Source organism: Myxine glutinosa, chromosome 14 (assembly GCF_964187855.1).
Source record: "Myxine glutinosa chromosome 14, kmMyxGlut1.1, whole genome shotgun sequence".
NCBI classification, from domain to species: Eukaryota; Metazoa; Chordata; class Myxini; order Myxiniformes; family Myxinidae; genus Myxine; species Myxine glutinosa.
The window spans coordinates 18663181-18687669 of record NC_136274.1 but is presented as its reverse complement, the minus strand read 5'-3'; the positions used below and the strand labels follow the sequence as shown (position 1 = coordinate 18687669).

General features: G+C 41.6%; 2 protein-coding genes across 19 annotated transcripts in view; one reads left to right on the top strand and one right to left on the bottom strand.

The window, feature by feature from the left end:
- LOC137439459 (multidrug and toxin extrusion protein 1-like) overlaps positions 1-24489 on the top strand; it is a 649989-nt gene that overhangs the window by 249405 nt on the left and 376095 nt on the right. The gene's annotated exons all lie outside the window — the stretch shown is intronic.
- The window catches only part of LOC137439463 (sodium- and chloride-dependent GABA transporter ine-like), a 234626-nt gene that overhangs the window by 24321 nt on the left and 185816 nt on the right, over positions 1-24489 (bottom strand). For 5 of the 9 annotated variants that reach the window (XR_013621313.1, XR_013621316.1, XR_013621315.1 and 2 more), the window contains exons 10-11: positions 16483-16582; positions 7434-7537 (exon numbers count right to left, since the gene is read on the bottom strand). Coding sequence is in view for 3 of the 9 variants with exons in the window: in XM_078767908.1 (XP_078624034.1) it covers positions 16483-16582 (100 nt within the window). In the remaining 6 variants the exon portion in view is untranslated. The remainder of the gene's footprint in view (positions 1-7433; positions 7538-16482; positions 16583-24489) is intronic. The other 4 variants (XR_013621318.1, XM_078767908.1, XM_078767909.1 and 1 more) reach the window with 1 other exon arrangement.

The following is a 24489-nucleotide window of genomic DNA, read 5'->3' as shown; positions in this document are numbered from 1 at the left end:
TAATTAACAGGTTAAATTTTATATCACAAGCTAATGTATGGCATAATAAAGCAAAATAGTATGTTTTTCATGAAACATATTTAAAAACACAATTTTAGTTGTTTAATTTTTTTTTTTTTTTTTTTTTGTATGCTGAATCGAGGCTCGTGAAAGAGCTAACATTTACTTCACAAACAAATCAACCAGACAAACAAAATATATAAAAAGAGGGAGCGGAAGACAAGATGGGGAGAGAAGGGGAAGCACACAAACACAACATTTGAGAGCAGGGAGATGTGTGGAAGGGAGAGGGCTTGGGGGGAGGAGGCGTGGGAAGGGGGGGGGGGGAGGGAGAAGTATAAAACACAAGGACACCAAGGACTTCCTTTAAAATGATGATGTAATGATGAAAAAATTAAAATGAATTTAAAATGATGCTTAATGCTTTGGCCATTACGCTGATGTTGCAGAGTGCACTAATAATGCATCAATGTGATGTGTATGTGTTGAGCCAACTGGTGACAATAAAAGGAGGAGAAAACAAAGTAAGAAGGGGAAATGACGTGTCGAAAAGGCCGACATGTACATCTATCTGTATGAGTCGATTGGCCAGCTGGGTTGCAGCAAGCGATCGCATCACATCCACAGATGAAAGTGCACCTGAGGTTCTTTCTTCAACCTGTGCATCAGGCCGTCCTGCACTTACTCCAGTAACAAACTCCATGGTTGACAATTTGCTGCTCAGGTGTGCCACACAGGTGACACACAAACTCTTCAATAGGTGTGAGTTCTCTGTCATGACCAATTTCTTTGACAAGGAGTGGTTGGTTCTGGAAGGTTTTCCAGCATGCCTTCTTCCCATGGCCATTAAAGGAGGAGGTTGTATCACAAACTGTGAGTGCATGGAAGCTGACCAGGTTATCTCTCACAGGTTGTGTAAGTCCCTGAGATATTGCATGTACTGGGTAACATTTCTGCTTCTTTGCCATTCCAGAGATCAACCAAACTTCAGCTGCTTTTGTCGATATGAAGTGTCCCAGAAGCAGCATGACATCTGTGTGTCTGCAGATGACCAGCAGTCTTTGGTATCCTTAATTGACTGTCTCACATAAATTAAGTATCAGCCTGGTGTGAACCTCTTCATGGTTTCCTCGAAGTCTGACATCATCTCTCCTTGTAGACCTTGCACCTGTTGCATCAGGGAATCCACCTCCTGTTACCAGCTCATATTGTTCTGGTGGAGCTTTCCCTTTCTTCATGATGGCATTGGACAAGAACTTGGCCATATCACAGAAGGCAACGAATTGGCTCCAAACTTGTGAGAGTGGGACTTGGCGTCCATCAATGAGCTTGCGAATTGGCTTCTTCTTGCCCACCCGTTTTGACTGCATCACTGCCTTGATTGAGTCCTTCCCAATGCAATGATCAATTACCACATCAACTACTGTTGTATGCTCTCCAAAGTGACATGTCACAGTTTGAATGAACACATCAGTGTAGTCACCAAATGTCTGACACCCATGGGGCTTTCCAAGAGCTTGGATGAGTGCATGACCATCTATCAGCACACGTCTTCATGTCAGCATCTGAAATTTCCATGGGTGTGTGAAGACCTGCCATCAAGATTCTGATCAGTTCTGCCTTTAGTGTCGAGTTCATCTCATCTCTAGCCTTGGCCAGAGACATTGGGACTTGGGACATCTCGTGTTTGAGGAAATTTACCATTTCCTATGGTTGACCCGCAGTGACAGCATTGAGCAATCGCTGCAGTACATTTTTGTCAGCTTTGATAGTTTTCTGTACATTATGTTTGGTAGAAACGTTTGCTTTGTAGAGATCAGCAAAGGTTTTTGAGTGATGCTTTCTCAGTGCATCATAAATTCCGACAGTTTCCTCAATCACACGTTGCTTCACATTGGTGATAACGTGCTGCTTTCTGCAATCTTCGGCTGTTAGTAGATCGCTTACCACATCACTTGGTGCAGTGTCTCTGGTTGCCAATGATACCAGAGATATGTCTTCACTGTCCGAGTCAGTGTCTCCGTCTTCTCATTTACCCAAGGTAGTGCGCACTTGGAACACATCAAATATTGTTAGCTGTGTGGCATCCTTCTTCACATCATCTTACTATAATTCACCAAATGTCTGTCCGTCTGTATGTCTGTCCGTCTGTTTGAAGGTACCGCAAAAACGGCTGAACCGATCGCAACGATATTTTTGGTGGGTAATTCTGGGATCTCCTGGAGTAAAATAGGGTATATTGTTTTTCCATTTTCAGCTTTGGCCTCCAGCATTTTCAGGTTTGGACTCCCGCATAACGTTATTTTCCCGGGTGCCGCACAAATGGCTGCACCGATCGCTGCATGGCTGCACCGATCGGCTGCATCGATTGGACTCGGTGTCCTCGGACAAAGACCTTTTATAAGGACATGGGTTGAATCCCTGCTTGAGAGAATGCCAACCCCCTCCCCGCCATCATGGTCGTCTCTCCAACTCACAATCCCACGAGACATGTGGAAAGGACGACCCAAAACCAATTATCTTCTTTTTGATTTGTATATAAACATCATTAAAAGTAAATAATGACCTCGGCCAAAGTTCAAACGACAAACGACATGGGTTTAATCTCTGCATGAGAGAATTCCACATAGCTATTTGGGCAGTGTATACGCTAACAGATCGCTGTCTCCATCGATCTTGCGAAGGCCGTAACACCTATCGGCTCAAAATCCTTTAAACTGTTGACTTGGTCGTTTTTACAATGAAGGAAACATTAGCAATGTTGTTAAAAGTTTATTTTGTGATTAATTTGTGATTGGAGTTATGTTGTTTGGAATGAAAAAAGAGATATCGAGTTCAAGTAAATGACGACATGCCGTGATGGTTTTCTACTTTCTAAACGTGAACTTGGGACACCTATAATTTAACATTGAAGTCAATGGGGAAAAAGGGAAAAACTTATTGACTCACACCCCCTATCTCATAAAATTACACCCCTTTTTCTCTCAAAAAATTGCACCCCTTTTTACCCTTGCCTGAGGAGAGGGTATTGCATTTGAGTCCGTTTGTCTGTTTGCCCGCACAGAATAAATGTGATTTTCTCTGCAACCGTTGATCCGATTGACAGGAAATTTTCACTCAAAACATTGCGCCCCTTTTGGTGCAACTCCTCCTGTAGAATTTTTTAATGATAATTATGACGTCATCGGTCACGTGGTTTGGCCGCTATATATGTTTTAACACAAAAGCCTTTAAAAAAACACTGAAATTACACCCCCTTTTCTCTCCAAAAATTGCGCCGCTTTTCTCCATCCTAAGCCCCGCCCACCTTTTACGAAGCACCGCCCACTTTACCTAAACCTTGCCCAGGCATGCCAGGCTTGAAAAATTACACCCTTTTCTCCCTGCATTTAACTTATTAACTCCCCCCATTTTTCATTATACTCATACAGAGACCCAACGAATATTTGTGTTTCATTTTTCGGTAATAATTTAATTCTCTTAAAAGAACAATCACCATCTAGAATATTGACAAATGTTATTTTAGAATTTAACTCTCGGTTTAGGTATCGCCATTGAGCTGATATGAAATGGTAAATTTCCCTTAACTAGTAACGGTACCCGCCCTATGGGCGGGGCTTCAATTGGGAAGCCCAAATTAGAAGGCAAAATATCAGAAATTGAAGGCTTTTTTATTTTAAACGATAAATATAAACATCGGTTGAATCATATCACACGCAAATCATCAAAATCTAAACAGAACATGGCGCCCATTTTGAAAAAAGATTGAATTCTGCAAAACAGAAGCGGCCGCTACAAGCCAGATTTTAATCTTACAGCCGCCATATTGGTGCTCACCGTCACTGCGATGCGTAGCAAAAGACGCCTCAGAGCTGTCACATTCACAATCGCTGTGTCGTATGTACTCCCGATACGTGTTTCCTTCATTGTAAAAACTACCAAATCAACAGTTAAAAGGATTTTAGGCTGAAATGGTGTTACGGCCTTGGCAAGATCGATGGAGACAGCGATCTGTTAGCGTATACACTGCCCAAATAGCTATGTGGAATTCTCTCATGTAGAGATTAAACGTAGTTTGAACTTTGGCCGAGGTCATTATCTACTTTTAATGATGTTTATATACGAATGATGTTTAATGATGTTTATATTGGTTTTTGATCGTCCTTTCCGCATATCTCGTGGGATTGTGAGTTGGAGAGACGGCCGTGATGGCGGGGAGGGGGTTGGAATTCTCTCAAGCAAGGATTCAACCCGTGTCCATATAAAAGGTCTTTGTCCGAGGTCACCGAGTCCGATCGGTGCAACTGTCCACCGATCGGTGCAGCCGTTTGTGCGGCACCTGGGAAAACAACATCATCACAATGAAAACATCGTCACAATGAACATTATGCGAACGCGAATGTTATGCGGGAGTCCAAACCTGAGAATGCTGGAGACCAAAGCTGAAATTGGAAAAACTAAATACCCTATTTTACTCCTGGAGTTCCCAGGATTACCCACCCAAAATATCAATGCGATCGGTTCAGTGGTTTTTGCGGTACCTTCAAATGGACAGACAGACAGACAGACGGACAGACAGACAGACGGATGGTCATTGGGTAAATTATAGTAAGATGACCTCGTCTGACCCCCTCCCGAACCACATACCATTTTGAAATTATCGTAAATTATTTTCCCCTCAATCTCTTGCCAATCACTTTTTTTGCCTAATAAATACAATGTTTCAAAACACAAAAGACAAATTTCAATCGATCTCATTTAAAAAGGATACTGAAATATATTGCACTGATGTAAAATTGAACAAAGATGATTACAATAACTTTTGGATTAAACCTATTATGAAGGCTAATATGAGCTACTCAATACCTTTTAAAAGAAGAGCATTCATTCTCTGTCTTTGGGAAGTCGTCAATTAAAGTAATTATAACAAAAGTTTCACCACTATTTATGGAGATTTATAATAAACTATAGGAGGTAATGAAAGATGTAAAAGTATCAAAAAAGAAAACTCTTTTTACTGAAGCTACTGAAAAGGAAGATAAAAGTATTAGCTCTAAACACGGTGAAATTTCTATATACTTTAATAACCCCAAAGATGTTAATCTTGATGAAATGAAAGATGTTGATATATCCTGCTTCTGCTTTCTCAACAATGGATGGAGGTCCTCAATGTCAAACAGGAAATTAGAGCAGTCTCCCTTGACATATCACGTGCCTTCGATACGGTCTGGCACCCTGCTCTGCTCGCCAAACTCTCCTCTTTTGGTATCCATGGAAATCTCCACGCATGGCTGGTGGACTTCCTCTCTAGTCGTAGTCAACGTGTGGCCCTGAATGGGTTTCTCTCATCTCCTCTTCCTGTTCAGGCTGGAGTTCCACAAGGCAGTGTTCTGGGCCCTGTACTTTTTCTGGTCTTCATCAATGATCTCTCTGACTCTCTTGAAAATCCTCTGTATCTCTTTGCTGATGACTCTACTCTCTGTCGCTCCATTCTTCATCCCTCAGATCGGCAGTCTGCAGCCTCCTCACTCTCTGCAGACCTGGACAAAATCACAGACTGGGCAAACAAGTGGAACATGTCTTTCAATCCAGACAAATCTCACACTCTTACGATGTCTCTCCGAAAAGACCGACTGCACAACCCTCCCATCCACTTTCTGAATAATCCTCTCCAAGAAGTTCTGTCACTCAAGCTTTTGGGTCTCACTATCTGCCATGATCTTTCCTGGGAAAACCACATTTCAAATCTGGCCTCCAAAGCCAGTCGCCGACTGGGCATCCTCCGTCGTGCGAAGTCCTTCCTTGGCACACCTGAGCTCCTCACCACATACAAGGCTTTCATCCGCAGCTCAATGGAATACTGCTCTCCCCTCTGGTCTGGTGCTCGTGCCTCACACCTAGCTCGTCTTCACGCTGTTGAAACCAAAGCATTCAGAATCATTGGAATCTCCCGCGATGAAGCTAACTCCAAGGGCCTCTCACTCACTCACCGCAGGCAGGTTGGTGGTCTTTCCGTCTTCTACCGACTCCTCTCTGGCCTTGCCCCCCCAGCTCTCTCTGGGCTCTGTCCCGCAAATATTCCTACAGGTCGCACAAGATCTGCCTGCAACCCTCTTATGGTCAAACTGCCAAAATCAAGACTCTCTGCTCACCTTCACTCCTTCATTCCTCTTTTCTCCCGCCTCTGGAACAAACTCCCTCACTCTCTTCAATCCCACTCCACCCTCCAGGTCTTTAAAACAGCTGTTCACCACCATCTCTTATCTTCCCCCATCCAAAACCTTGATCTTTTCTACCCCCGCTAATTTCACCCCAATTCCACTTTTTTGAAATACCAACTTCTGTCCTGGAAGTCCTTGGTGTCCTTGTGTTTTATACTTCTCCCTCCCCCACCCCCCTTCCCATGCCTCCTCCCCCCAAGCCCTCTCCCTTCCACACATCTCCCTGCTCTCAAATGCTGTGTTTGTGTGCTTCCCCTTCTCTCCCCATCTTGTTTTCCGCTCCCTATTTTTATATATTTTGTTTGTCTGGTTGATTTGTTTGTGAAGTAAATGTTAGCTCTTTCACGAGCCTCGATTCAGTATACAAAAAAAAAAAAAAAAAATCAGGAGAAATGTCATTTCGTTCAGTCGTAGCCAAGAACCATTTTAAAATTACCTTTAACCTAAAAAATGTTGTCGTTGAATCTGTTAATGAAAAAAGGTATATGGATATAGACGGTAATGTTTTTTCTTCTAATTAAATGAGTCATTATTCAAGTGAAGATTTTGTTGATTTTAAAAGTGATGATAGTGGTCGTGAGACTTTGTCTTCGCAAGACAGTTATGATACTGAGAGTTTGTGTTCTAACGATAGCTATGAAAGTAGTTTTATAGATGATGATTATTATTATTTTATTATATTATTATTATTATTATTATTATTATTATGATTATGAAAGCACCGATTATAGTGAAGATGATTTTTAGTTTAAGTAATCTTTTACCATATAAATATGATAAATCCAAACGACATACCAGATGTTGAGCATCTTGAATTCCCTAATTCTCCATATGATAAATTAGAGAATTGTCCAGCTTGTGATAGAGTGGGATTAAATACAGAGTCAAAAGCCCAAAAACAATGTTTATTCTGTGATTATCTTTTAATTAATGATGATTAAAATATGTATATATATATATAACTCTTTTAAATTAGAACCAAAAATGAATTACTTTACAAGATTAATAAGAGAGATGAACGTTAAGTATTATGATGAGAATACACCATTTCCTACAAGGGAAGAGACGATTTGTATTGAGGAAATGTATAGGGGTTTAATGATATTTATTGCATCATGCAATAAATATACATCTCTGCAATCAAATACCACTGACTCCTGCGATGACCCAGATACATTCATAGAGGCTGCGGTCGCAAGTTTGTTTACTTACAAACAGGTCACTCCATTCCCGTACTCTGGTCAGCTCAGCGCACTCCCACTCATCGACTACGTCACCACAGCAACGCACACGATTGCGCCTCCTGTCTGCAAACCCTGGCAAAATCACCTGAGTTCATCCCCACCGTACAAAGCAACATCAAGCTCACCCTGTTCAATACCCGGTCCCTCAACAACAAAAGCCACATCCTGAACGACTACATTCTGGACAATAAACTGGACGTTCTCTGTCTCACTGAAACCTGGCAACAACCTCTGGACTACTTCTCATTCAACCTCACTACACCCAATGGATATTCATACATCAATAAACCACGCACGGAGGGCCGAGGTGGTGGAATTGCCGTAATTCACCGACAGGATATCAAGACCAGCCTCATCTCCATCTCATCTGCTCCATCATTTGAACACCTGGTTTTTAAACTCTCTGGTCACACACAGTCAGTCATGGCAGTCGTCTACCACCCTCCAAAACCACACCCATCATTCCTGTCTGACTTCTCCTACTTTCTGACCCAGCTCTGTTCCTTCTCCCCCTCAATCCTCCTCCTCGGTGATTTCAATATCCACGTGTACTCCACTGACTCCACAATAACCACTGACTTCACTGATTTATTCACCTGCTTTAACCTCACTCAACATGTCAACTTTCCTACCCATAACCGTGGTCACATTCTCGACCTTGTCTGCTCTACTGGACTAATTTTGCACCATCTCTCTAGCTCCGACCTCACCCTCTCTGACCACTTAGCCATCACTATGACCATCAACATCCCCACCCCAGCACCAAGGCATTATTGCATTATCAACTTCCGTAAGCTAAACTCTCTTTCACCGACCTCATTCTCATCCACCCTCTCTGAAAAAATGTCTACTTCTCCCTTCGTTGACCTCCACACCCCTTCTGACCTCACTGACTACGACAACCACACTCTCTCCTTCTGCCTCGACCAGCTTGCGCCGATAAAAACCAAAACAGTTTCTTTCACCCATTCTGCTCCCTCGTTTACCCCTGAACTCTGACTGATGAAAACTCGTGCTCGCCAACTTGAAAGACTCCGAAATAAAACAGGTCTCACAATTCACTCCCAAGCCTACAAGGACCACCTGCAGCACTACAAAGATGCCCTCTCCCGCGCCCGCTCTGCCTACTACTCTCAAATTATCCACTCTGGCTCCGGAAACCCAAAAGCACTCTTCTCTACAATAAACAAACTCCTCAGCCCCCTGGACACCACCACCCAGTCATTCACAGTAGACAACTGCATCTCCTTCCTTTCATTCTTCCAAAGCAAAATTGACAACATCTACAACAGCTTAACCACCACCGCACCTGCTCCCCCTCAAACCACCTGCCCCCCCTTATCCTGCCAACCCCTGTCTCAGTTCTCCCCAGTCTCCCCTACTGACCTCTCTGAACTCCTCATAGGAATGAAAACTGCCACCTGCACTCTGGACCCCATCCCCGGCTTTGTCAAGGCCTCCCTTCCTGCTCTCTCTCCACTTATCACTGCAACAATAAACTCCCTGTCTACAGGCATCGTCCCACCATCCCTCAAAATTGCTGCTGTTACCCCCATTCTGAAAAAACCTGGACTCACCCCTGACACCCTAAATAACCTCAGACCCATATCCAACCTACCCTTTCTGTCAAAAGTTTTGGAACGTGCTGTAGCCACTCAACTCAAACATCACCTCTCTGCCAATAACCTGTATGAAACATTCCAATCTGGATTCCACTCCAACCACAGTACTGAAACTGCTCTCCTCAAAATCACCAATGACCTTCTCCTCTCCTCTGACACCGGCAACCTCAACATTCTCATCCTCCTCGACCTCAGCGCCGCCTTTGACACCATCAATCACACCATCCTCCTCACCTGACTTGAAACCACCTTTAACATTACCGGCACTGACCTCTCTTGGATCAAATCTTACCTCTCTGACAGACGCCAGTTCATCTCCATCAATAACTGCAAATCCCCCACTGCTCCCCTCCCCCAAGGTGTCCCCCAAGGTTCAGTTCTCGGCCCCCTCCTCTTCATCCTGTACCTGTCCCCCCTTGGTCACTTAATCCACCGTCATGGTCTCCAATTCCACTGCTTCGCCGATGACATCCAGATTTTCATCTCCACCAAGTCAATCTCCACCGCCACCCACTCTATCCTGACAAACTGCATCACTGAAATAAAATCCTGCCTTCAAATCAACTTCCTCAAACTTAACTATGATAAATCTGAAATAATCATCATTGGCTCAAAAACGCTCACCAAATCCACCCATAACTTCGCCCTCAACATTGACGGTTTCCTAGTATCCGCCTCCCCTCACATCCGGAATCTTGGCATCATCTTTGATCAAACCCTCTCCTTCGACAAATACACTAAACAAATCACAAAGACAGCCTTCTTTCACATGAAAAGCATCGCCCATCTCTGTCCATCCCTCTCCTCCACGGCTGCAGAAACCCTCATCCATGCCTTCATCACCTCCCGTCTGGATTACTGCAACAGCCTCCTCTATGGTTCACCCTCAATAATCATCAATAAACTCCAATACATTCAGAACTCCGCTGCCCGTCTACTCACCCATTCCCGGACCCGTGACCACATCACACCCGTCCTTTATAAGCTTCACTGGCTCCCCATCTCCCAGATAATCCAGTACAAAATCCTCCTCTTGACCTACAAAACCCTCCATAACCTGGCCCCATCCTACCTGACTGACCTCCTCTCCAGACACACTCCCACCCGCAACCTCCGCTCTGCTGGCGCCAACCTCCTGACCCCCCCCCCCCCATCCGGACCAAATTCAGATCCTGGGGGGACAGGGCCTTCTCCATCGCTGCTCCCACCCTCTGGAACTCACTACCTCACACCATCATAGACTCCTCCTCACTCATCACATTCAAAACATCACTCAAGACCCACCTGTTCAACACTGCATTCAACATTTAACCCACAGCATTTAACCCCTGACTATCTCTTCTCCTCCTTCCTTTTGCTTTGATTATTTACCTATTTATTTTTGTTGCACTTGTTTTTTGTACTCTGTCAAAGCGCCTTTGGGCTTCTTGAAAAGCGCTATATAAAATAAATGTATTATTATTATTATTCAAAATAATTTTAATAGAAATGTTAATACAAGATACTATTTAAATAAAATAATGGATTATCTTGAAATTAAACCTGAACTCAGGATAAAATATAGAGTTTCTAAAAAAGCTCATAAAAGATTAGATGACTTGTTTTCCAAATATATAAATGAATGATTTTTTTACCTGTTTGGGAAAACAAGATAAAATTTAACAGCCATAATAATCTCCCAAATTCATTCAGATGTCTGACAGTTGGTTCAAGCAGATGTGGAAAAACCTGTTTGCTTTTAAAGATGCTCCTTACCCCCAACTTTTTAGATGATGATAATTTAATAATTTTCACAAAGTCAAGTTTTCAACCCGAGTATCAACTTCTATCACAAGGTTTTAATGCGGGCCTTCAAAAATAAGATATAATCGGTTTATTTAAACTTCAAAAAAAAAAAAAAGATTATAACATTGAAGATACTAGGGCATGCCCGTACTATATATATATCTAAAATTATATCCCCCCCCTCTATTTACATGAAATGGTTTGGTCCAAAGCGAACGGCTTGCGAGTATGGTGACAATCCCCCCCCTCTATTTACATGAAATGGTTTGGTCCAAAGCGAACGGCTTGCGGAGTTTGGTAAAGAAATCGCCATAGCGTGCACAAACGCGCAGGAAAGCGAAAGAATCGCAAATTAGTTTTAATTAGTTTTAAAACATAGTTTACCGCCAACATAGCGGCAACATAGTTTGCCAACGTGAAATAAATGAATACGCTCTCAAATGTGCCGTCCGAGGCAGAGTCTGTTCGCCACGTTCGGCACACGTGATAGCTCGCTGCTCTCTGATTGGTTGAATCGTTTTTTGGACATAGCTCGGTAACTACTTGTCCGATTAATTTCAAACCTTGAAAAGGCACATCCTCGGGTCCCCAGCAATATACCTGGCAAGTTTCAAGTATATCGGACCCGTGGTTGTCGAGAAACAGCGGTCACAGACAAACAAACAAACACACACACAGACACACAGACACACAGACACACACACACACACACACAGAGATTGCTGGAATTATAGATAGATAATACAACCATTTTGTGATACACAGAAATCAAAACCGAAACCAAAACCCCTAACTTGTATTCTCAGTGATAATACGGATGATATACCTTCACCTCAAGATTTAGATCAATCAAAAAAGACCTCGTTATCTTTGATGATTGGGTTAATGAGAGAAACCAAACGGTTATGGATAGCGACTATACAAGAGGGAGACATTCTTCTTGTAATTGTATTTATCTCAGTCAATCATACTTTCAACTCCCTCGTCGCTCAATAAGAAACAATGCCAATACTTTTATTTTATTCACGTTAAATTCAATAGATGTAAATATTTTTTGGAGAGACAATTGTTCTACGTTATGTAGTAAAAAAGAATTTGAGGCTCACACGAAACACACGATTGGAAAATATAAATATATTGTTGTGAAACAAGATGAGATACTAAATGATATTTTTCAACAAATAAATACAGAAAATGAATGCACAAGAAAGAGCAAGGAGATTTAAGGAACATCAGGAGTTCATGTCAAAAGTTGTAAAGCAACAGGAAGGCATAAAGAAGAAATGCAGACAGAAACTAACGGGTGAAGAAGTGTTTGAAAGAAAACAAGAGAAATGTTTTAAACCGCTTTTAAAAACTTCCCAACAAAAAATGATTTAGTCTACAGTTCCTGTGATAGAATATACTACAAAAAAACTTCAAATGCTCAAAGATTTTAGTCAAATGATGGAACAAGAACTTGAAAATATAGGAGAATTAGAATATGATGATGAAGGATTATTCCGACAACTTGAGGAGGTAAATCAACCTCCCAATTATATTGTGGAAGCTCTTCAAAACAATGAATATTCAACAGTTTCAAAAACCAGAGCAGGTCTCATTCCAACAGAAGAACCAGCACAGTTCTATCTTGTTAAAGAAAAGGTATTGATATTTTATGATAAATTGATGTTCTTAAGGTCTGCCTGATCACCTGTAAAATTAACCTCTGTTTCTTCCACCTATAAATGTTTCTTCTCACAAAAGATGGATACTATAGTTCAAGTTATTTTGATGAACCGTTTTTTTTTTTTTTTTTTTTTTTTTTTTTTTTTTTGTATACAATATCGAGGCTCGTGAAAGAGCGAAAAGTGAAGTGAAGTGAAGATGATAGGGTATATATTGATTTACTAAACTCGCTTGATTATGGAGTTTCTGTTGCTGGTAAAAGCAAGAAGAATGAGAAGGAAAAACATATTATTGAAGCTTTAAGCAAGCTTGGTTAAGCCTCGGGTTCCCGTGTTACATTTCTTCCAAATGACCCATCACAATAAGTTAATAGGCTATTATTGCTGTTAGGTAGTAAGAAGGCTGGAAACAACAATTGTTTTAATTAAGCCTCAGCCATTTTAGACCAGTTGATGACTATGAAAATAATTAATAAGTGTCAATACAAAGATATTTTATTACATATTAAATAAGATGAGAAGCACAATTCTTAGTTTTAATTTCACGACAAGTGATTACACAGCTTCATTCCCTTACCCACTACAACTTGACCCCGCAAAAGAATATGAGGCATCTTTATTGTCAATGGAAACTTACAATACTCTTTTTAATATCACGAAAAATAACAAGATTAATTTTGATTCAGGAAGTGGATATAAAACTATAACTGTTTCATCCGGAGCTTACGAGATTTCTCAAATATCTTCTGAAATTTCTCGCCTTATGAAAGAGCAAGGTGATGAATCAAAATATATTGTAATAGCTATTCAAAAACATACTTCAAAATCAACTATTAGACTCAAAAAAAATTATAAAGTTGATTTCACAATTGATAATTCATTTAGAGAGCTATTAGGTTTCTCTTCAAAAAATATTGAGACTAATGGGACGTTTTACAGTGATAATGTTATTCAAATATCCTCCGGTATAAATTTGGTATTAATTCATTGTGATTTGATTGATGGTGCTTATAACATGGAATAAGAACAAATACAATATTTTCATTCAGCGCTTACTCAACCCCGATTGGTTATAAATTCAATATGGAACCAAAAAATCTTGTCCATTTACCTGTCAGAAAAAAACCATATACAGAGTAAATTTTAGGATAACCGATCAAGATAATCATATGATTTCCTTTAATGAAGAAATTATATCCATGAGAATTCACCTACGTGAAGTTTTCCAATAAATAAATACGATGATTGTGAGAAAACACAAGTTGGGAAAATATAAAATAATTACAAAAGATGGGGATGGGATGTTCCTTTCACCATACTATAAGGGTGGGGGTATGTTTCTGGGCAGAGGATACTGTAAACCTAAGAGACAATGGGGTGTAGGATATCAATTTAGAAATAAAGGAGATGGAATAATTGATACTCTAATGGATATTGGTTCAGCCATTCTTAAACATAAAGACCGAATTGGTTCAACTGCTTCTGCTATGGGAAATGTAGCAGGTGCTATAAAGAGAAAAAAGATGCTCAAAAGGAGTCTCATAAATTACAAGCAATCAAAGAAATGAAAAAAGGGAAAACTCAACTATCTTCACAAGAACGACAAAAAATCATTCAAATACTTGGGTCAGGGTTTCAAAAGTTTTAGCATATTTTTTTTTTACTAAATAAATACAAGTATGGAAGCAATTATTGATAGTATCTATAGTGTAGCAGCATAGCAAACCTGTTGTGCATTTTGTGATACAAGCACCAAATTTGGCACAAATGTACATTAATATGTTGCGAACATTTTCAGATATTGGGCCACTTGAAATTCCGTAATTTTTTTTTTCAAATTTTTTCAAATTTCGTAATTTCAAATTTTTCGGGTGACACCGTCACAATTTCGGTCTTCGAGGCCGGCCGATATAGTGGGGCGGCTTAGCCCAAATATTCAAAAGAATTGTGCATTTTGTGATACAAGCACCAAATTTGGCACAAATGTACATTAATATGTTGCGAACATTGTGTGGTCAGCAATGAAGACGAGAGTCTGAATTACATGTATGCAAAAGACCTTGTGAACCAGTGAAGCAAATACACGGGTAAGCATGAATTAAATCTAGGGCATGATATAATTTCCATGATGTTTACCTCTACACTCAATGGTGGAAGGAGGTAATGTTTTGATCCCAGCTTGTCTGTATGTCTGTTTGTCTGTTAGTCCACAAAATTCCAGACAAAGCTTGTAGTAGTGGTAGTTGTAGTGGTAGTGGTGATAACAGAAATTGTTATATAGAACTGAACTTATATTATTATTATATGCAGAAAATAACTTCATTTCTATATGCCCTGCAGTGGACAGGTTAATTGGTTTATGCACTGAAGGGGTCACCCTGGTGTGCACTGCTGTGTTCTGCCTCACTGAGTTGTTCAGGTATGATGTACTCAGCACAAGCTTCCGGTCGGCCCGGAGGTGGGGGTGCGGGGCCTGTCACGGAACGTCAAAACAAACGGCCTGCCGGGGCCGCCCAAAAGTCGGGCGTGAGGGGCGCGTCCACTAATGGAACGCCTCTCGCTTCCCAGATCGAGGGCCACGTGATCAGGAGAACCTCGTCCCTTCCGGTCACACTTTGCCTATCGGCCGGCCTCGAAGACCGAAATTGTGACGGTGTCACCCGAAAAATTGTGAAATTACGAAATTTGAAAAAATTTGAAAAAAAAAATTACGGAATTTCAAGTGGCCCAATATCTAAAAATGTTCGCAACATATTAATGTACATTTGTGCCAAATTTGGTGCTTGTATCACAAAATGCACAATTCTTTTGAATATTTGGGCTAAGCCGCCCCACTACTATGATTTGGATGATACAATTCTCATTTCAAACTCTACTAAAAAGGAAGACTATGATAAGGTAAATGCTATAACAGGAACAGACTGGAATTCAAACGGAACAAAAAGTTTTGAAATAAATAATCAACAAACTTACTTGAATCGAGCTGATAGTTTGTTGTTGTGTAAATTTAAATTCACTAAGCCTGCGAATAATACTAATGCTACACTCGTAAATGATTTCTTCTGGAAAATGTTTGATGGTGTCCGTTTGAATATTGGAACACAAGAGGTTGAAGCGGTTGATTATGTCTGCTGCATCTGAGATGATGAAATTTACACTAATTAGTTAGGTGATAGAATGGGTAAGGGAGCTGTTGAAGGTTTTATTCCTGATATGTCAATGGGAACAAATGCAGACCCTGGTTATAGACAAAGAAAGGCAATGTATAATGATGAAACAAAAGCAGAGAATAGTTTTACCGTAGCAGTTCCTCTTAAAGGTATATTTGGATTTTGTGATTATGATAAAGTTTTGTATGGACTTAGAATTCGATTTCAACTACAAAGGAATGATAATGTAAATAGATTGTTTTTTGGGACTGCTAATGCTTTTGGTGATAATAATAAATTTGTTAGTAGTGAAATGTGTTGGTATATTAGTGAATATACTCCTAATCTTAAAACGGAAGAGATGTTGAATAGAAGACTTAACTCAAAGAAACCGCTAAATGTATCATACCTTAAAGAAGATGTCAACACGTTAAACTGGAACACACTACCTACACTTGGAATTTAGGTGTTCTGGAAGGAATGCCACGATACCTATGGCTCATTTTTAAGAAACTAGATGGAGATGAAGGTACTGATAAGAATAATGCGGTGAGTGATAGTGCTAAGGTGAAACAACTTCGGGTTTCTCTTGATGGCACATTTTACCTGCGAGATAGATTGGAAATTGATTGGGAAAAAAATGATTATGCGGAAGCCGACAAGTTTAACCAAAAGGTGTGTGAAAGCAACGGTAATCACGAGCCCATTTTGGATATGACTGCGTTTCAAAATGCCATGTTTGGCTGGCGTACTGAAATATTTTTAATCACATTCTATAATTTCTAGATGCTCACCATATATCCAGGAGATCACAACCAGCTCGATTAATATACCAATTGGATTGACGAAAAATATAATATGAGCTTGCATCAGCTGGAACAAATACATTCCACTCTGCAGGAAGAGGGGCAAGAATGATCATGGTTGATTTGTCCATAATATACTGGATGGCATAATAACTCTTTAAAAAATAAAATGTGCAAAACATTGTTACAATCATTATTTTATACAATCAATAATGAGATTACTTGGCTCAGACAACATACAGGCAAATACTGACACTGTTGTTGAGACTGATGATGGGTTGTTGAAAATATGATAACAAAAGCTCAAATGGTAAAATAGTTTTGGCCTAGAGTTTAGACAGACACACACACTTTTCTCATTTTTATCTCACCTGGCACGAATTTCAGGGGAGCGTATGCGATGGCGCATCGTCATCGTCAGTCCGTCCGTCCGTCAGTAAGTCCGTCCGTAAACATTTGCAACTTTTTCTCCGAAACTGCTGAAGGGATTGTGACCAAATTTGGCACAAATTATATTTGTTGTGTTGTGACTAAAGTTTGTTCACGGCATGAAAAATATCGGGTTTAAGGGGGTTTAGCAGGGTCAAAGTGGATTGAGGTTAACCCCCCCCACCCCCCCCCCCCCTCCCCTCCCCCAAAAAGAACAACAGGAATTTCCTTTTTCCTCTGAAACTACACACACTATTGAGATGAAACTTGACCACAACCTTCACCGCCCATGCTGTACCAAAGTTTGTTCACGGCATTAAAGAAAATCTGCCGCTTTGGGGGTCTACGTGGGGGTTGCCTCCCAAAATAGGTATTTGCTTTCTTCTCGGAAACTGCACACGCAATTTCGATGAAACTTCACCACAACCTTCATCACCCGTGTTTAAAGTCTGATGATTATGTTAGTATGATTCTACATGCTGCCCTATCTTCTAGCAAGCATTGAAACTGGTTTAAAATACCTTTAGTCAGTGCAGTATACTGTTTATTCTACCAGGTGAGCTAGGGGTATTGCCCCTATGTTTACATTTTCTGTTCTTCACAATTCTTTCTCTCTCTCTCTCTCTCTCTCTCTCTCTCTCTCTCTCTCTCACTCTCACTCTCACTCTCACTCTCACTCTCACTCTCACACACACTATTGTACAGTATCAGTTATTCCTAAAATCTGTAATAATAAGTGTGTGTGTGTGCGTGTGTGTCAGTGAGTCTTCTCCATAACCACAAAACTAGCGGGACGAAACGTTGTACGCATACTAAGGTAACTCTAAGGGAGTGCATGAATGGACACTGGGTGTTTTGAAACTCCCTTTTATCGATAATTTATGGGGTGCTTATCACAAAAACAAAATAAGGCTAACCAAAATGGTGGCACGACATATTAGTAAACCCTCTGTCACATTGTTGGATTCTTATTTTGTTTGGCCTGCTCAAAAATGCTTTGCCTTGGAAACAGAATGTACTCTCACAAACTAATTAAAGTATATAAATGAAAACTGTCTTCGGGTTTGAGGATTGAAGCAAGTGGACTAATTAAGTGATGCAATCTGGAATGAAATCTGGAAATTTTAATAATCATGCCAGTTTTTCTTTTTGCAGGTGTGTTCCACTACAGGTTTGCAGGTGTGTTGTGGGAGGGTTTACCGTGGGAGTTGGATGCAGATGATCTGGTGTTGATTGCGGAAAGTATGGATGGACTGAAGGAAAAGATGAACAAGTGGAAGGAATGTATGGAGACAAAAGGTCTGAAGGTTATGGCAAGTGGTAAAGCATGTGGTGAGGTGGAAAGAACTGGGAAGTGGCCCCATGCTGTGTGCAGGAAGGGTGTCGGAGTGAACTCCATTCAATGTACAATGTGCGCTGAGTGGGTTCATCAAAAATGTAGTGGTCTGAGAGGGTCATTAACCAGTGTGGCAGCTACATTCAAATGAGAGTTGTACACAGAGGGAGCTGCAGATGGAGGAAATGTTGAGTTGGATCTTGAAGACGGCATGAAGGTGGAAGGTGTGAAAACATTTTGCTACCTCGGAGACATGCTGAATGGAGAAGGTGGATCAAACTCGGCAACGGTTGCTAGTGAGATGTGCATGGAAGAAGTTTCGGGAACTGAGTGGCGTGCTGATGAGGAGGGGAGTGTCATTGAAGCTGAAGGGAAAGGTGTATGCTGCGTGTGTGAGAAGTGTTATGATTTATGGGAGCGAGACATTGGTAATGAACGTAGAGCAGCAACGAAGGTTGGAAAGGGTGGAAATGCAAATGGTTCAATGGATGTGCGGAGTATCGTTGAGAGAGAGGAAGACAAATGATGAATTGCCAAAGATGATGGGAATAGAGCCTGTGATTGATGCTGTGAAGAGGAACAGGTTGACATGGTTTGGTCATGTGTTGAGGAAGGATGAAAGTGACTGGTTGAGAAGAGTGATGGAAGTTAATGTAGAAGGAAGTAGTGGACGGGGAAGACCGAGAAAGACTTGGCTAAAGATGGTGGAAGAAGAAATGCGGGCAAGGGGGTTAACAAGGAGAGATGCAGAAAATAGGGCAAAATGGAGAAGATTGTCATGGGGACCGCAAGGCTAACCCCCGCTCTAGCAGGGAAAATGGCCTTAAAATGCATGTTGTTGTTGTTGTTGTGTTGTGTTCCACTAATAATCAGCTTGCAATTGCTTAATAAGGCAGCCGTTCCTTATCAACTGTTTTGCTGGAGTGCTTGCTTGAATGCTCCAGATACTTGGCTAGTACTCTACAATCTGCTTTTGCAAGCCATGGTGACACACAAGACAGGCGGTCCTTTATTTTTTTAAGTACGCAGTTTTTTTTAAAGTTTTTTTTTTTAAACAAGATCGCATTATTTCACCTTTTTGTGTGATCTTGTTGCATTATATTAAACCCCCCACTCTCTTTGTCTCCTCCTCTGTCATTTTGGAAGGGTGGTTTGGGCAGGAAAACGAGGGGGAAAGGAGTAGGAGGGGAAGGCGTGGGGATTCTGTAGGGAGAGGAGTTAGGTGGGGGAGGGAGGTGTGGAAGTGTACAATTTTAACCTGTGAAATAATTCAATTCCCATAACATTTGTGTTTCTGACAAACTCGCTTCCTGATAAAAGCTAATCGTCTCTGACGGTCTATTTAATTATGCAGAGCAGCATATGAAGTTTTGAGCTGCAGACATATATCCTGCCACCTCAGATAAACGCTTCTCCAATCAACATATGACCAATCTATAATCTAAACATATATAGATAGTAGATACGTATATCATATGCAAGTTTGAAGTTTGAGAAAGTGTGTGAACATCAAACAGGTCTTTTGTAAGCGCAAATTAATGTCCAAGGACAGGCACTTGAAACTGTTGGAATTTAATGACTCATCGGCAGTTTGCAGCTGCCCACTGATAAAGCGTTGTATTTGCTAAACTATTGAACTTGTAGAAATAAAGTTATTTTGTTACTTAGATACCTTTATAACCAACATAATGTCACGTGATTCCCCTCGGTTAAGACCGGGAAATCACGAATGGCAATCAAGCTTACTTTGAGGCGTTATTCAATTGCGGATTTGACAAAAGAAAGTCACGTGAAAAAGTAAGTACACCCCATGTAAAGTGTTGACTTTTTCAACATATTTCAACATACAGCTATTTGATCTTCATTTCAACAATATTGACAGATAAAGGTGATATAATATAACAAATATCATGAAACATTTACATTTTGTAGTCCATTGTATAATTTAAATAAACTTAAATGCAAATTTCGCATGTGGAAAAAGTAAGTACACCCCATTAAATGTTTTTTAAAATCTTTTTAACATATGTGGACATATCAATATTTGATCTTCATTTAAACAGTATCTATAGATAAAGGTGATCTAATTGAACAAAAAACAATGAAGTATTGACTTTGCAATAATTTATTCAACAAAATATTAACAGAGATGCCATTTCCTTCTGTGGAAAAAAGTAAGTACACCCTTGGCTCCAATGGGTGGTATTGCCCCCTTTGGCAGAAACAACCTCAAGTTGGCGTTTCTTATAACTGTCTACCAGTCTCTGACATCGACTGGGAGAAATTTTTGCCCACTCCTCCTTGCAGAATTCTTTCAGCTGTGCGATGTTTGAGGGGTTTCTTGCATGCACAGCTCGTTTAAAATCCCCCCACAACATCTCGATGGGATTTAGATCCGGGCTTTGACTTGGCCATTCCAGAACCCTCCATTTCTTTCTTTTCAGCCATTCCTTGGTGGATTTACTGGTATGTTTAGGGTCATTGTCATGTTGCAAGGTCCACCCTCGGTTGAGCTTCAACTTTCTGACAGATGGACTCACATTATCCTCAAGCACCCTCTGGTACATTGAATAATTCATAGTGGATTCTATGATGGTGAGCTGCCCAGGCCCTGATGCAGCAAAGCTACCCCAAACAATAATATTTCCAAACAAATTTTCTTTCTGGACAGCAAAGGTTTCCTCGTGGCACACCTCCCAGGTAGATCAAATTTGTGCAGCCTCTTTCTGATGGTAGACTCGTGCACTTTGACATCAACAGTGGCAAGAGCTACCTGTAGGTCCCGTGATGACATTCTGGGGGTTCTTAGAGACTTCTTTCAGCATCTTGCGGTCTGCTCTCGGGCTGAACTTGCTGGGGCGGCCTGGCCTGAACAAGTTGGCAGTTGTTTGGAATCTTCTCCACTTGTAGATGATCTTCCGGACAGTCGAATGATTGATTTCAAATTGTTTGGAGATCTTTTTAAATCCCTTCCCAGACTCGTAGGCATCTATAACCTTCTTTCTGAAGGCCTCAGAGAGCTCTTTTGATCTCGGCATGGTGACGCCGCATACTTCAACAACAAAGAGCAAACCAAACTAAATGTCTGAGGTTTAAATAAGACAGGTTCCTCCAAGATCCTCTCCAACGATGTTCTAATCATTTGCACCTGAGCTGGTGCACCTGATTTTAATTTTAGGTATTTGAAGTAGAGATAAATGTAGGGGTGTACTTACTTTTTCCTTATGCAAAATTTGCATTTATGTTTATTTAAATTATGCAATGGACTACAAAATGTAAATGTTTCATGATATTTGTTATATTATATCACCTTTATCTTTCAATATTGTTGAAATGAAGATCAAATAGCGGTATGTTGAAATATGTTGAAAAAGTCAAAACTTTACATGGGGTGTACTTACTTTTTCACGTGACTGTATATGCGCGGGGGAAGAAAGATAGAGGAAGAATAAGTGGGAGATTTACCTGTCGGTCCCGCGCGCAGGCGTCTTCACCCTGCAAATTAATAACTCACACAAAACGGAATTTATGTACAAAAATAAACACGGCTTTATTGCCAGACCCCGAGAACAAGAACGCCGCGACGGTAAAAACTAAGACCTAGATTGGGATCCCACACACCTCACTTCAACAACAAGCACAAGGGAAGAATTAATAAAAGAAACCGTTGTGTTCTGTGTGGTGCGGCTTGGCTCTGTCTGCAATCAGGAATCGTCAGGCTTGAGCACCGTTGTCCAACGTGGCTCCAGTCGGCGCGAAGCTGGCCTCGCCGCGCCCCCATTCACCAGGCCTCGATGCGTCCTTGTTCATGCTCCACAAGGTCCACCGAGCCACCCGCTCGCCCCGGTCTCATTTGCTGGCCTGCCACGGGCGTTCCGCGCGACTCGAACGGTCGTGTGCAGCTCGCTCCTCCGGCTGTGCCTGGCTCCATCCACGCGGAATCGCTCGCTTGTCCGGAACCAAGATGAGAGACTTGACGGCAGAGGAATGCACAAAGGCAACAGGAGAAGAAGGGAAGAGCGTCCAAATCGGAGAGAGCATCCGGCCACAAAGGGATCGAAAAACCGGGAGAGAAAATGTCCGCCTGCAAGACGTTTTACCGGCCGTCTCTTGAGGTCAGCTCTCCTCCTTCTCCAACCAGTGTGTCGCTTCTTGCTTGCCCTTCACGTCCTCCACTCCCATTGGCCGAGTGCTTCGCGCTCTTGGTGTCATCCTATCTGTCGTTGGCCAACCAGTGTCTCGCTTCCTTCACCTTCCTTCCACCAATCACAGGGAAGCTTCTTGGTGTGGCTCTCGGCCTGCCTGTTCGATGTTTCATTGCCATGCTGGCGTAATGCGCAGCCGCTTCCTGTCTGTTCTTCCGGTAAGTCTTCTTGTGAGAGGGAAGTTTTTATTAATGTGTGTGCTAATGGGGCTAACTAGAGTCCCTTTATACAGAGAGTTACGATCTGACGATCCGGAAAAATACTGTCACGTGACTCAGGGAGCCATTTTGGGGCCAAATTCGCGTTCGCTTAACTTCTCGCGTTCGCGTGTTATGCAAGTACAATCGATTCGACTACCTACGGAAGCCTTAGTTCACTGAAAATGCCGGGTTGTTGTGCATTTGGATGCACAAATAGACATGACAAGGGTTTCAAGATGTACAGATTCCCTTCAGATCCCAATAGACGTAAAATATGGGAGAATAAAGTCAGCCGTGTGGGCTGGAAGCCGGCTTCGTCTTCAAAGCTTTGCGAGGTAGGTCAGGTTACTGTTCAGTCCCATGTATTGTATTCCTTTAACACAGGGAGCACCCGGTTCCCGTAGAGAACGGGTTAACAAATTGAATTATTAACCTGTAATGGGATGCAGCCTAGACAATCTTGAATACATATTTCTTTCTATTTCTTCTTCTTTCTTGATAAACAGGCACATTTTGATCCTCGTCAGTTTGAATGTGGACGTGCCGATCAGAAAATGAAGCTGAAGAATTCTGCAGTGCCTACCATTTTTTGCCATCGAAGGACCACAAAGTCACGAAAGTCTCCAAAAAAGCGTGACCGGCCTACAAAAGAAATGTGTCCACCCAAGCAACATGAGACATCTCTCCTTGTAGACCATAGCTATGCTGCTGACCCACAACTTCAGAGATCGTCAAGTTCTTGTAAGTAGGCCTATGTTGTTTTACAATTTTGTTTAATGTTTAAGACTTTTTTGTAATGCCCACTCTCCAATACACGCAAAGCTCATAGTGCACTGTGCATGTGCCGGTTCAGTGGTTCCGCACAATTGGCCCCAAAATGGCGGCGTATTCTCAGTTGTCGTAACTCTCTGTATAAAGGGACTCTAGGGCTAACTAATGTCTATTGGTGTGTTGTCATATGGGACAAATGGATGATCACAGAGGGAACGACGTACAAAAGAATTTATGTGATCCCTATAACTACTTAACATGCCCCATTCCTCGTAATGGGGATGAACATATGTGGTGGCAGCACCCAGCACCCCCCGTTTCCCCAATTCCTCAGGAAGAAACCCAGGAAGCACTGGAACTGTTCCACAAGAGGTTTATTATAGAATCACTAATATGTGCATGGAATATTTCAGTCTATGAGCCAAGGGGACAGTCCCCCTCTCACAAGAGACTGCCTCGATGCCATACAATGAAATCTAAAAGTTATTCGGCCACACCCGGTCATATACATAGTCCACACCATTCCACCCCCAACCCCCCCCCCCTCATCCCCTCCCCTCATCCCATACTGAGAAATCAAAGAGTTAGCCGAGCCAGCTTGGGAGAGAGAGTCAAGGACATTGGGAGAAAGACAAGAATGCTTGACCACCATAGAGGAATAACAATTGATTTTGGAGGGAGAAATGCTTACAATATTTTGGCCTTCACAGCGATCGTGGCTGGTGGGGAGACAGAGAGACAATATACAAACATGTCTGCCTCCCGCCCCGCGTGGACCCCTCACGGGGAGGTCGTCTGGTATAAAATTGCATTTTGTCTCAGTCGGCCGGCCTCGAAGACCGAAATTGTGACGGTGTCACCCGAAAAATCGTTGGAGGTATTGACTTCTATAGGGTTGGTTTTCTAAGGCTAAAATCAAAATATTAACTTATATCAAATGTCTTTTAAGATGAAAGCGCGATGACGTCACCACGTCACGCGGCACGAATGCGCACCTGTGTCGTTGGAGGTATTGACTTCGAAAGGGTTGGTTTTCTAAGGCTTATATCAAAAT